This window comes from Coccinella septempunctata, chromosome 2, assembly GCF_907165205.1.
Source record: "Coccinella septempunctata chromosome 2, icCocSept1.1, whole genome shotgun sequence".
NCBI classification, from domain to species: Eukaryota; Metazoa; Arthropoda; class Insecta; order Coleoptera; family Coccinellidae; genus Coccinella; species Coccinella septempunctata.
This window is the reverse complement of record NC_058190.1, coordinates 8,903,308-8,918,557: the sequence shown is the minus strand read 5'-3', so window position 1 is coordinate 8,918,557 and position 15,250 is coordinate 8,903,308. Positions and strand designations below refer to the sequence as shown.

The window sequence follows — 15,250 nt, the reverse complement described above, 5'->3', positions numbered from 1 at the left end:
ATGTATGGGTGATTTTTGGTGAAACGCTTCATTTTGACCAGTTCAACCTTCTGTTGAAAAAAAAAAAGCCTCTCCTTCAAATACACCCTGAATATACGAAATGAGTGGGAGGGCAAAAAACAAAAAACCTTGAAAACCTTGCATCAAGTCCCTTGAAAAAAAAACGTGGCGTATTGATATAAAAGATGCGCATGGTAGACCCCAGGGCAGTAAGTGTTCTAAAAAGAGCGAGTGAACAGTGAATTCCTGAAGGGTAATGAAGTGCAAAGTAGTGAAAGTAAATTTAGTGATTGTGAAAATAAATCAAAGAAAGTCCTTGTACATAAATTGGTGTAATAGTTGTGTAAATAAATTAGACGTTCTTGAAAGAAGACAATTTGATCAACCCAGAGAACGTTACAAGTTATAAAATCGTTGCATTATTAAATTTCTGGACGGAGAAAGAGAGTAAAGTTTTAAAAGCGAACTTGTCGACTTTTACAATAAATTAGTGTTCTCAAAAACTGTTTTCTTGCTCGAAATAACGAAATTGTACTTAGTACAGACATATCAGTATTTAGGATGGGAGTGTTTGAATGCGAGTATGAAATGTAGAAAACAAATTATTACCTTGTGTGGGAATCCACAGGATCGCTGTCCAGAAGAACTGAATTGACAGAAGAAGGTTCAATATCCACCTGTTTGCTGTCACCACGAGATATAACACTGTGGATTTTCATTTCAAGAGGACTGAAAGGTCCTTTCAGCGTTATTTCCTTCATGTACTTTTCCATGCCCCTCATATTAGGTTCAATTTCGATGACTTCCTTCTTTCTTGACATGTTTTTAGATGACTGTGCTTCTTTGTGTGGATTGTCTGATTGCTGGACTTTCAGTCTGAGTTCATGATCTTGCTGCAAGTGAATTGTAATAAAAAAAAAACTGAATTAACTGAAAGGAATTTACATTCCCCAAAATGATTAAAGGACTTTTTTTTCGAAAGTCTGGTACAGCTTGTATTAAATGCACCTTGTTCCGCTTGTTCAAAAAAACACTTTTGATGCCCGACAATCTGTCCTTTTGTTATATGTTGGTCATGACAAATCGAAACGATGCATTGCCTAGTTATTGATGTTGTAACTTTTTTAATAGAAATTATTAGCTTTAATTATAAATTTTGCTGTTCTCTGTGGAATAAAACAGAGACAGAAAACTGAGTAAATACTGAATATTTCCCAAATGAATGAATTTAAGTTGGCATTGTGGTTAATCAATGTACATATACTCCATTCACTTTTATTTTAGCACTCGGTTGGCCATGGAAATTTGACACATTTCACTCTGTATAGTACGAAAAATGTGGGGTTATGACGCTTGTCAAAATATTTTTGGGTTTTAAATCAACGCTATGCACAGAACAGACCCTTTGACTTACTTTATGACGCTATGTTGCCCGTTCTACGTAAAAGTTTCTGTTATTACGTATTTTATCACAATTTCGAATCTCTTCGGAAAATATGTGACGAACATAATTGAAGTTTATAGAAACTGATTGAAGGCATATACCAAATCTAGTTATTTGCATGTAAAATACAAAGTATGATATCAGAATATGCACTAGCTTGAGGAGAGGTAATGTTCGTTATCTTCTTTGGCTAAAGTTTGAATAGTTTAGATCAGTTGTAGATTTCAAAAATATCAACCTGAAGATGAAATGCATATGATGCAGTGGTTGGGAATGGTTATCTCTAGAAGGAATTAACAGATAATTACAAAAATGTTGAATTCTTCAACAAAGATGGAAGTAAAAGAAAGTGAAGAAAATTTCAAGTCAAGATGAACTTCACTTTTGAAAAAAATTTCACATGAATAAACAATTAAGAGGACAACTGGCTCGTAGTTGTGGCTGTTCATCTAAATACAGGCTCGGATCTACGATTTTTTCTGACCGGGGCAAAAATTCATGATGGCGCCCCCCCTCCTCTAAGGTTCTTAGGAAACATATAATTGCATATTCGTCATCGCGATTTCAACCCGAGTTATTTTTTTCACTTATTCGAGGTCGTTGATTACAAATATATGCAATTAGATTTTTCCTAAAATGAGTACTTTAGGAAAAAAATCACTCTTATGAGTGATTGTTCCATTGAAAGTTATTTTTTTCCCAAAGTACTCATCTTATGAAAAATACAATTGCTTATTCATAATCTTCGACCAAGAATTAGTAGGAATAATGACTCGGGTTGAAATCGTTAGAAAAATAAAAAAGTTTGTTTTCACAAGAATGTCGTTTGCAACCCTCGCTCACCTATCGTTTTTACCCGCGCTTTACGAACGAAATTATTCCGAACGAAAATTAATTTTTTCAGCGACATATATCGACCCGGGTCCTTTTACTTATTAATTCGAGGTCGTAGATCACGAATATGCAATTTGATTTTTTGTAGGATCAGTATTTTGAGAAATAAATCACTTTTAGTGCAAAATTTCGAAGAAATTGGTCAACTTTGAGGAGGTGTAGCAGCCAGAAAAAAAGCACTAGTCATATGCTGATTTTTTTGTGATAGATCTATTCTTTGCGAATAAAAAAAACCACACTTCAGTCATCTACCGCTAACAGTTTAGATTTTATAATTTTTTCCGCGAAGGTCCAAAATTTCCGATTTTCCATCGACCATAACTTGAAAACTTAATTTTTAAAAAAAATATTTTTCAAAAAATCCATACAGTATGGAAAGTTTTAAAAATTTTCGATCTCTACGATTTCCCCCAATATTGTTGTCTAAATACATTGATATAATAATGATAATTAGGTATTTATTGGTACCTTAAGACATTTACCATGTATAGGACGAGTTAAATGTAAAATAGAAAAATCAATTTTCGGGAACTTATTCTACGATGACATTCATCGAAAATCCTGTACTAAACTTTTCGCATTAATTGATTCAAACATAAAATTCTCAAATGCCACCATTTTTTTTGAGTCTCCCAATAGAAGGAAATGCTTTGTCATCCTCTTCATTCACAATCTTTCTCATTGTGGAAACATTCAGCTGAAGGATAAGTCGTTTAGCTCCAGATGAAACATTATATAAATTCTTTTACATTGAATATGTTGGCTAACGTCTGACTTATTGTGGATTTTAGAATATCAGGGTATAACTATTTGAATGAGCGGACTTGAATTCTAAATAGCACTTCCTGAAATCCTGTCTCTCTTTTTCAATCACTTTCGGCATTTTCGTAATGAAAATTGATATTAGTCGTGGCCACGGCGTTATGACACTAACGACATTTCATGAGTGCCAACCTTACTCCGTTCTAGTCACAAAAACTTGAGAAAATTATTTCATAGCCAACCGACTGCTAAAAGAAATGTGAATGCAGTATACATAATTATTGGTTTTCATATTTCAATTTCGCAAGGCAGTAGCGTAGTCAAATTTTCCTAGGACAAGATTGGTTAGTGTTATCGAAACACAACCTGGGTTTCACAAAACTTTGATTGCTCAATACACCGTTTTATAGTTGTTTTTTTCGGTTTAGTAGAGATTTGAAATATGCAATAGACTAACTACAGCTGCGTTTGCTCCCTATAAGAACTCACCTTCGAGAGAAAGCTTTCTTCAACTTTTCTAGCATGATTGTTGTTGATCAACCATTGATTAATGGATTGTTCTCTTCCCCCTCTAGGCGAACTCCGGAATAATTCCAGATGCACAACATCGTCACAAACAGAATACACCTAAAAATATTTCAGTTTCGAAAATAGATCATTTTAAAATGAACCTTTTTGAGTAAGCATACTAAAATTCTAAAGAATAGCTGCAACGATATGCTCTTAATCTTACAATAAAAATATCAAAAGATATAAAGAATCAAAAAATTAAATTTCCATTAAACAGAATGAAATGGAATTTCATACCTTTCCATGGAGAACAACATTCTGCGTTTTCTCATCAAACAGATTGTTGACATAGTCGCTCCAAATTCCTTTACGAATTATGTCCCATGCAGGTTGAACTTCTATGAGCATACATTCGAAGGCTATAGGAGCTATTTTCATGATGGGATCGTTGGGCAGCTCATACAATTTCTGTATATTTATACTTGCAGTATTTCCATAATCAATATATATTATATGAACCTGAGTCTTCGATGTTCTGCTGTGAATTTTCACTCTGTAGTATTGATTATCTCCAGTGAAAAGTGCAGCATAGTAGTCATCAAGGTTTATTTTCTCTTCAGTCACTGATTTCAAAGGTGTGGTATTCAAAATTCTATTGATACAAGTCAACAGTTGTTGACTGTTGTCATGAATATTTTGACAGAAGAAATGACTGGCATCAATTCTCTGGAAGCAAAAGTTCAATTCGATTGAGTATATTAGAATCATCAAGGCAGATTAGATTAGAAGTTATTTTCAGACTTTGTCTACGAGGTCGAAGTAGAACATGGGAACATTTTCATAATAATAATAATAATAATAATACTTTATTAATCCTGTCAGACAAATACATGTCAGAGAAAAAACAAAATCGAAATAGAAAACTACTCACAAGAATCAGAAAAATATTCAGCAACAGAATAATAACATCTACTAACTAAAATAACTTTAACTGCTTTTTTTAAATTCATTCAACTTAAGACTTCGCAATGATTTAGGTAAGTGATTAAAAAGTTTGATACAGTGATACATTGGTGAACAGTTTAGTTTATCTCAAACGAAACAATACACATAAAACATTTTTCATCATTAATATAGTGAATCAGTTCAATACTCACGTATGATATACAAACAGTTATATACTCTGTATCTCTGGAAGGAAGCGGGTCAAATTCTTGCTCAGTAAAACAATTTATTTCTTTATTCTCTTCTTCCTTCTCAGGATCATTCTCATGGCTATTGGAATTGAGATTCCTTTGTTGTTTTTCTAGAATAGCCAAATGTTCATTTGCCAAATGAGTAGGGAGAACGTTGAGTTTTATTTCCAGCTTCAATTTTCTTCTCTTTACAGCACGATAAACAGGCATGGCAATTTTTCCTGGAATGGTTGTCACATACTGTTGACCATCCACGGTTACAGTTTCAGGTTCCTTGTAGTTCTTAAATTCTATGTATATTTTGCTGGATAAATGAAAAATTACATTATTCAGATATATATTTTCAATTCCCATAAAGATACTTATTATGTAGAGAGACGTCAATAAAAACAAAAAACTAATTTAAAATACACGAAGAGCGTCCTGATCTGAGAGGTGGACAACTCAAAATGAAGGTTTTATTTTCGATTAAGAATTTCCTCCGGCTTTCCTTGAAACATTTGGAACTTTGAATTATTCGAATTTCCCTCATTTTATTTTTTCTCGTTTTCTATATTTTGAAGATGAAAAGGGCAGTTAAGGTTTGAAATTATGTTATCCCTGAAAAAACTTCTACTTGACTGTCTATAAGGTAGGCCATATATTACTCTAATGGTCAATTTTTGCATTCGAAAAATCTTTTCGACTCCAGAAAAAACACCCTGTACAATTATCCCGTAAGTCAAGAGTAGGTAGTTGGAAATTGCGGAAATATCCCCATCTCAAGAATGAAGTCGAAACACTAAATATCTTTGAAACGGATGGCATTTATGAAAAACCGGTAACGGGATGCTTTTAGACAAATGTGGGGAAAAAAACTTGAAATATAAGGGGTCCCATTTAAAAAACATCGACTCTTCTCTTTATCTCTGAAATGGTAATATTCTATGATCCGTCAAAATACCACAGAAAATATAAAAATTACTAAAACAATTTTTTTTTAAGATGAACCGAGATATCGTGAAATATTTTAAAGTGATTTTGCAGAATCGCCGTGTAACTCGAGAACGGGTAACTATAATAAGCTTTCTGATATCTAATTATTGCGAGAAAATGGATGGGGTTCTTGAAGATTTTTTCTCTTGGTCTTATAGTTCTGGAGATTCTCTAAGTGAGCATCGAATTCGGGATACCCTGCACATTGAGGCCAACTTGCTTCGCCATCACTCTCAAGGAATTCACAGATATTACGGCACGTTTTCGCAAAGTATGAAACGACATCACGAACGGCAAATCAGTCATGCCCACTGTATCCACCTTGGAATGCGCACTAAACCGAGCAATTTCTTACAGTTTGTGTTGGGTTATCTTTATAAATTTTAGTTTCGATTAATTTTCGTTCGAAACTACCAGATTTTCAGATTAAAACTCCTGTTTTGAGTCCGAAGAAAACATGCCCAAAGCTTTATCAAATCAAGCCTGAAATATTATAGCTTTATAACTCAATTACTTTTATTTCTTGAAACTCTAAGTATTGATGATCAATTAAACTGCTCCACGAGAGTTAGGGATATCATATTCAATCGTTTTTAAAAGTATGTAATCTTCGAGAAAATCGCTGTAAAATCATTTAAAACTCAATAACAATTTGAATCGATCCAATAAAAATCAGTATGAGACATTTCGTCAATCTGGTCGCCTTTTTTCTGAAGTGTGGTTCTTTGTATATGCTTCATGAATGTTCTTATTTAGGAATGAAGTCAGTTTATCAACGGCTTCGATTTGAGGCGAGTTTTCTGAAAATGCCAAGACGTAAATTAACAAACGCTGAGGCTAATGGGGCTATCGGAATGCTACAGGGTGTCCTAACTCAGGCTGTTGTAGCGGAAAGGCTCCAAGTCAGCCAAAGTGTGATATCTCGACTTTGGAATAGGTTCAGGGAGACAGGTTCAGTGTTGGAAAGATCAAGGCTCGGTGGGCGAAGAAAAACAACACCTGCTCAGGATCGTTTCATCACCGTTTCGGCGAGAAGAAACCCTACATCTACCTGTAGAATGCTACGGAATACTCTTCAAAATGCACATGGGATCCAAGTCATCGAAACCATCAGACGACGTTTAAGAGAGGTGAATCTAGGTTCTAGACGTCCATTAAGATGAGTTCCATTAACACGTGACCATAGGCGTCAAAGACTGGAATGGGCAAGGCAACATATCAATTGGAACTATTAATGGCGTAGTGTCCTTTTCACTGATGAATCCAGATATGGCGATTTTCAGATTCTCGAAGAATAAGGGTATGGACAATCCCACGCATACTCCGTAATCGTCGCTATATCCAAGAAGTCCATCCATTCCGAGGGGGTAGTATTATGGTATGGGCCCTGATATGTTTCAACGGGCGCACAGATCTACACATTTGTCCTGGGAATATGACCGCCTTACACTATAGGGAGCATGTCATTGACAATGTTGTGCCAAATTTTCACGATGCTATTGGTGAAACTTTTCAATTTCTAGACGATAACGCTAGACCGCACTGTGCAGCCATAGTTGAGAATGCGCGCGAGGAGCTTGGTATTCCACATTTACCAATACCTCCGCACTCACCAGATTTGAATTGCATAGAACATGCATGGGATATGCTCTAAAGAAGATTAGATAATCATCAACCACCCCAGAATCCTTAAATGATCTGAGAGAGCTTCTGCCCCGTTTATGGAACCAAATTCCTCAAGAAATGTTCAACAACCTCGTGTGCAGTATGCAAAGAAGATGTCAAGCTGTTATTGATGCCCGTGGAAGCCATACATTGTATTGATAGTCTTAAAATGCTTGAATTCTCTGGGAATAAAATTTCACTCGATTTTACTGATACTGATTGCTGGGTGTGTTGGACGGACTAACCCAAACCTGCCACCGCGACCAACGGTCTATTGTAGCACACAAGCATGCTCAAAGAGCTAAATCTCTCCCTCTAGTCCCATCCTACCCAAAAAGGAGATGATGTCGGAGGGGGAGTGATTCTTGAGTTCCTCTAGGATCATCTTCGGAGAGCCGAAAACTCCAAGTCTGACCCTGTCTGCCGCCGGGCAGTCACAGAGGATATGCTCACTCGATTTTTCTTAAACACCCTGTATACGCTGCAGACCTACAGGCCAAAATTAATTTGCAACTTGAAATCATATTAATATGAATTTTCATCACAAAAATCTTATTTTAACTATATTTTTTTGAAATTTAAATGTCCAAAACAGTGTGATTTGTTGTTCAACTACTTTGAACCGATTCTGAATAGTTCTGAGTACGAACCAAAACAAAACTGAGGATACAATCAATGAATTTGTCTTGCGATTGAAATTGTGCGAAATTGGGCTGCAGATTTTCAATTATACTCATGAAAGGGTTGACGATATTTTATTCTGTTACAGGTTTTTTGTTCTTCATACTGATAATGCTGATGGATTCATTTAGGGAGCAGAACCTGTATCTTTCACCAAAAACAAACATGGTGATCGCTACCTGGAGCAAGATACAAGTTCTGCACTTCAAGTAAATCCGGTAGCTATGCCTATACTGTATTGTGATAATTTGTCTAACGATGAATGTTAACGGCTCTTCTAAATTCTTGAGAACTCGATTCTCAAACCATTCTGAAAAGTTTCTCTCACGAAATGAAACTGAAGGTGGCAGTTTTGGAATTCTCTAATTCCTAACGAGAAATGTTATAAAATTAGTAAAAGAATAATGGTGTGATTGCAGTACTCTCCAATCACAAATTGTAAATTATTTCGTAATTTTTTAATAAAAAACGGCATAACCAATTCTACTTTTACCCACATCGCTGAATAGCCAATCAAACTACCTTTCATTTGATGTATAACAATTCATATATTCCCATTTGAAAAAATGAAGTAGAGGTGAGAAATGCTAAATTAAAAAAAAACATACGATAAATTGCTTTTGAAATTGAAAATCGACGGATGCTAAGATTTTCCTTAATAATTCTTCTTACAAGAATTATTGACGAGTTACGTTCCTTTTTTGGCACGCTGTATGGGGTCGAACCCGGTACTTATTTGATCGACCCTAGTTATAAATATCACCAATACAGCTCACCTGCTGCCATCGAACTCGATTTTGGCGTTCTCCTTCAAATCCAGTTTATTTTTTATATCTTTGGCATATAAAGCACCAGGCTGTCCTGGTTCGATTCCGGTCAGAAACACAGTTTTATACGGATCCCTTCCGCCAACTGCCCTAACTGCTTCTCTCTCCTCAATTTGTTCAGGCCCCGACGACTTTATAAAATAATTAGGATAGAACGCTCCACATATAACTACCTGAGGAATGAAAGAAATGAGAAATTTGAATGAGTTCTATTGTTGGGCCGTTCCTACTTTTAGCACGGTCACTCTTTCGTGTATAGTTAGATTAACTCGGGAAGGACCTGCAGTTTCTTCAATTCTCAATCGTTTCAATCTCGCTTGGATTTCATTGATCAATAAATGCCACTCTCTAAGCCCTTTCAAACTGACAAAATTTTTTTTGCACCAAGAATATTCTTCATTAGCTTTTCTGAAAGCTCCATCCCTTTTGTAGGCTTGCCAGACCTGCAACCATGTTAATTCAGTCAATTTTTTTTTCGTTGAAATCGATAACGAGATTACCTTGTATAAATTCAACATTGCCATCAAATCGCTGCAAGAACCATCAGCCCAAAGTAGTTTTTTATCATAGGCCTCAAGTCTTTCAATGAAAGGAGTTGCAAATATGTTCTGTATAGAGCAGCCAGCAGCTGAAAACCAGTAAAATGAAAGTCTCATAAATCAATCTTTTCTAAATTTGTCTTACCCATTATGATCGCATCGTGTAAAACACTAAACATATAACCCAAAACTATCAATTTTGAAAGGCACACATCTAGAGGCAAAGAGGCCATCACGATACCTAAAAAAGTGATATCCCCATCTGAAATATTCGCTCTTCCTCTACAAGTTTTCAGCATAGCTCCAGTCTGAAATTATAGGCAGGATGAAAAATAAACATAAAAGCTTGTAACCTTAAATTACTTCTTTCAAGTGCCAAAGTGTATTCTCAATATTGCTCAAATTCGGTGGACTTAGGGCTAGAGCTAAGACCGCTTTTGGTTCTTCGCTCAATTCCAGCATTTTTGTATGTAATACCACTATTTCCAAGGGTGACCTCATCATTTCTGGAACGCTTCTTTTTTGCAGATGATTCTGTAAAAACATCCAAAATATTCAAAGTAAATTGCAAGTCATAAAATTAAATAATAATCCCAATAAAAATGAATACAGAATAATATTGGGGTAGTTTTATGTGTTACCAGCTGTGTCTACCCGCTTTGCAGGACCAATTTGTTTCAAAGCGATATATCCATAAACTAAGAATTGAGGAAACATAATTTTTCTAATTTTGACATATAAAGTGACCTGCCAACCTTGAGAACGCGTAGGATTAGAAGCGATGTATTGCTGTTCACCAGGTTTTTAATGGCGACGGAGCTTTTCTTTCTCTCTCTCTTTTGGTCTTTCCCTGATACACTATAGAATCTGCCTTACTCGGTGTTCCTAATTACAGGCTGGAATACACCGAGGCAGATGCTATTCCCAGAATTTCAAGAAGGGGAATATTGCCAGTCGGTTGGGCATAGGATTCATGCTCATGTCATACTCTGCTATAGTGAGAAATGTAAACCAATGCTCAATTTGAGTTGAGAATGTTCATAATTTTGTGGAGACTTATACAGAGTGAGTCTTTGACTTGTTGATTCCTGAGATTAAAGAAACACTGATAAAAAGATATAGCCATTTCAAATGCATTCAGTCAACGTACCAAATTTTCCGAATTTCTCAGATATTTTTTATTTTTGAATTACCCGAAATCGGCGCATTATGCATTCATCCATTGATGTATCCCGTTACCGGGAATAAATCTACAAAAAAAGGAAGAAAAAATCGGGCCCTCGTTACTTGAGTCTCAATTGTTGTAAAACTCGCGCGTTGCAAGACTTCTGCATTCGAAACTTTGTGGAACCATGTGATGTGCATTATTTGTCTTAGATGACGTTGTTGCGTTTGTTCAAGCTGTTTAATATGTCGCCTGTAGGGCGTCCAGCTTTCGCTTCCGTAAAGAAGCGTTGGGAGGACCACTGCCTTGTAAACAGCTGTCTTGGTCTTCAGATTGAGGTCGTGATTTTGACACACTCTGTCCTTTATCTTCCAGAATGCCCGTGATGCCGAATTGATTGCCGAAATTGATATTTCCGTGTCTAGGTTAGCCCTAGTATTTATGAAGCTTCCCAAGTATTTGAACTGCTCGACCTGTTCTAGAGTTTCATTCTCCAGGCTGATATCTGTTTGAGAGCTTTCTGGCGGACTTACCAGGATTTTGGTTTTGTCGATATTGAGTCTAAGGCCTAAAGCTTCGTATATATGTTTATAGGTGTCCAACATTATCTATAGATCCTCTGGGCTGCTAGCTCAGTGAACAGTCGTCTGCATACTGAAGTTCAGTGATAAACTTGGTACGGGTTTTTGCTCTGAGGCGCTTCAGGTTAAACAGGCCTCCATCAAATCTGAATCTTATCCCAACACCTCTTACAGGCATACTCATGCCAGCAATTATCGATACAACTATGACGAAAATATTGAACAGTAAAGGCGCTAATACGCAGCCTTGTTTTATTCCAGAGTTGGTCGAGAAATGGTCGGTTGTAGAACCATTATGCTGTATTTTAGCGGTGTTGTTGGTATGAAGGCTTTTACACACTGCTAAGAAATCGATGTAGGCGTAGGCTGTATAGATCCTTGATTGTTGTTCACGGGCCTTCTCTTGCAGCTGTCGCAGTGTAAAAATTAGGTCCACCGTACCTCGATTTGGTCGAAAGCCGCACTGGGATTCAGGTAATAGCTTTTCTAAGAGTGGAACGAGACGATAGCCATAATCTTCGAGAGAATTTTACCGGCCACACTAAGCAACGATATGCACCTGTAGTTGTTGCAATTCGACGTATCGCCTTTGTTCTTATAGAGGTTGATAACTAAAGCGTCTCTGAAGTCTTGTGGCACATCTCCCTGTTCCCAGATCTTGCGGAATAGTGTTAGGAGACTATTGACAATGTCTTCATCCAAGGCCTTGAATATTTCCGTTGGAATGCCGTCTAGACCAGGTGACTTATCATTTTTCATATTTCGAATCGCACTTATGATTTCCGACATTGAGATTTGAGATTGAGAGGGGAGCAGGTCTAGAATGGATAAATCCGAGCGTTATTTTGATTCAAGACCTGTGAGTGATGATCCTTTCATCTTTCGAGAATTTATCTGTCATCAGTAAGAATAACTCCATGAGCATCTCTTATAGGAAAGTTAGCTTTTCTGCTTGGAACATAAACAGTTTAATAACTTCGAAAAAAACGCCTGTAGTAATGGTTATCGGCGTAAGCTTGTATTTCCCTAGCTTTTTCTTTCCACCAGCTGTCCTCGATTCTTCTTATTTATATGACGGTCCTCGCGTTTTATGTTTATTAAACATTTTTGGGCTGCAACATCGCCAGGCTTGTTAGTTGCCGTTTTAATCGCTTTGCGTTTTGCCTCCAGAAGGGGTGCGATATGAGTTTCTTTGTCGGCGAACCAGTCTGGGGATTTTCAGGAGCGTTCTGTGCCCAGTATTTCTTTCGCTGTATTTGTAAGAGATGATTTGAAGCGGAGCCAATGACTCTCAATGTCGTCGTTATAATCCGATGGTGTTAGGCTATCTTTGACGGCAGCTGTGAAGCTTTCCTTTGTAGAAGGGCGCATTATAGAAGAAAATATGGAGAATACTTTTATTTTGCAAAACCTTCAAATATTCATTAGATACCGTCCAACTTAGTTCCAAGAGTTGGGTAATTTGAATTCTTGGTATTTTTATGGCACATAATGGTCATAATGATAAAACTGATAGAACTGAAAATAATATTTTTGTATGGTTTCTCAAAAATTGTTTCTTTTTGTCTCAAAAACTACTGTTAAAATATTAAACTAGTCAGGGTGTCCTTGGATTAATAGGAATAAATTTGTATATAAGTTCAGAACCTCAAAATAAGATGATACGTATGTCTGGAAACGCTTCGCTGAAGAGTTACGTTGCTTCAAAGATGAAGAAGTGGTTATAGATTTTTTCAATTTTTTCAAAGTAGGAACAAGATGAACGAATGAAATGTTGCAGAGGTATTTTTCGAATAAAGATGCACCTGAAACTAATTTTCTCACTCATACCTTATAGCTAGACAGGGATGAAATCGACAACCCTTTTTGACTTTGTATCATAACTTTTCACTGGCTTCGAATATCATCATTAAAAATTATACATTGGAAAGATAATTTCATTTGAAAACTTTATTTGGTTCTTGAGTTTTTATCGTAATGATAGTATTTCCGTCAAAAATTAAACATGTCCTTTGCTCTATTTCTAAACAACCAACCAAAAAACGCCATGATCTCATCTCGTTACTTGAGATCGACCTTTTGTAATTTCGAAAGTCAGTAGGACCACCTGCATAGTATTAATGATCGAGTTCGTTGTGTGCACTTGATTTGTGCATAAATTATGTCAAAATATCGATGTAATGTTCAAAAACAGACCAAAGGATCTAATGCATTCCTTTACGGAAACAGTTGAAAGAAAAAATTGTCCTAACAGTGCATATTTTTGTAGAACCTGCATGAAGAGTTATGATGGAAAATAAAGAAGAGTTGCAGGTGATTGAATAAATAATGATTCATCATACCGAGAAAGACTCTGGCTTGATTCATAATAAAATATTCTTATTGTAATAAAACTAAAACTACCCCAAAATGTTCTCTTTGGAAATATGAATTGACTAAGAGTACAATGTATGTCTTACATCGTAGAATTCTTTGGGAACTAATCTGTATACTCGCCCACTTTTAACTCGACCAGCTCTACCTGCTCGTTGGTCACAGCTCACATGTGATGCCCACTCCAAGTGTAAACTTGAAAATTTTGTGATTTCATCAACAACCATTGTTTTCGTCAGACAGAAGTCAACAACTGAAATATATTCATTTATAAAAACCAATAACAATCCTTAATTTCATTATTATATTACATTACGATGCAAAAAACAATATGAAAGAGAAGCGCTTCAAATTTTACAATAAGGCAGTGTTGTATATGAAATTCTCATTTGAACATAGGGATTGCTCATATACCTGCCCCGAGACAGAGGCAGCAAATAGTAGGTAAGAAAGAGATGGAAATATGGTAGAAAATGTCAAAATTATATGTTGCGTACTGATCAGTTGCTGTGTTTTCAAGCGACAATTTTTTCTCCACACAAATAATTCAGCAGAAAACCAGTTTTTGAGAATCGATTGGTACTTACCAATAAAGCGGAAAAGACTTATTTTTGGAAATAATATACCAAACAAGGAGTTTTTTTATTTTCATGTGTAAGATATGATTCGCGAAGATTTACAAGGAATATAGTCTACAATAAATATTTCATGAGGCCACAGCAAAAATTGACTTGAATTTAGAAGACTATTTCATGAATTTCAATCTTACCAACGTTCAGATAGTAGATAATACCGAATGTTATGAAATATAATGAAAGAACGACAACGCATAAACTGGAGGCAATGAATCAATAATAAGAATTAATTAAGATGCATAACACCCGCTGATATGAATATAAACAAATGTTACGATCTGAATTGAACTAGCCAATTTGCCATCTTCAGGGCCACAAAAAGGAGAACGTTCCACTGAATAAGAGCAGATGCTGACCATGGTTTTGATCCCATATTACCTCGTCAGAGCAACACAGCTCCTTCTCCGATAGAAAACGCTTGCAATTGACGGTCCCTAATTAAATACTAGAAGTAGCTTCTGAGTATTATCTATAATACTCTACGCAAATTAGCGACTATTGAAATGCTAAAAAACCGTTCCCACATCTTTTCAAGGGAAATATTTCCTGCTATTCCATACAAATGCTGCTAAAATATTTTATTTATGTTGTATTTTATAATGTTTGGAAGTATCATTTATACGAATGAAACATTGCAAAAATTTAGAGAAACGTTCTCAATAATTCTACACAAATATCGCAGAAAGATTTCAGTGCTCCTTGTTGGAAGAAAACCTCTTCTGAAGATTTCAGGAAACATTTTTTTATAACGCGAATTAGCAGAAATATTTCTCGCGATCTTATATCCACAAAATCTCGACAAAAAATGTCATACAATATTGGAAAAATCTGTATAAGAGTTTTCATGAAATATTTCAATGTGAGAAAAAGTATGACATAACTTTATTGCAGGAATATTTCAATCAAGGATTCAATGAATATTTAAAAGCTTACTTGCTTAAATTTCATAAATATTTGGCAAATATAATATCATGCTGTGTGGGTTGTGCATTTAAAAATCCTA

General features: G+C 35.8%; 1 protein-coding gene across 1 annotated transcript in view; it reads right to left on the bottom strand.

Moving 5' to 3' along the window:
- Positions 1-15,250, bottom strand: part of LOC123306590 (probable ATP-dependent RNA helicase spindle-E) — a 64,206-nt gene that overhangs the window by 17,159 nt on the left and 31,797 nt on the right. Inside the window, exons 8-17 of the mRNA XM_044888653.1 lie at positions 13,699-13,865; positions 9,857-10,027; positions 9,639-9,801; positions 9,455-9,582; positions 9,185-9,397; positions 8,904-9,127; positions 4,768-5,110; positions 3,908-4,336; positions 3,590-3,727; positions 610-893 (exon numbers count right to left, since the gene is read on the bottom strand). Of these exons, the coding sequence (XP_044744588.1) occupies positions 610-893; positions 3,590-3,727; positions 3,908-4,336; positions 4,768-5,110; positions 8,904-9,127; positions 9,185-9,397; positions 9,455-9,582; positions 9,639-9,801; positions 9,857-10,027; positions 13,699-13,865 (2,260 nt within the window). The remainder of the gene's footprint in view (positions 1-609; positions 894-3,589; positions 3,728-3,907; positions 4,337-4,767; positions 5,111-8,903; positions 9,128-9,184; positions 9,398-9,454; positions 9,583-9,638; positions 9,802-9,856; positions 10,028-13,698; positions 13,866-15,250) is intronic.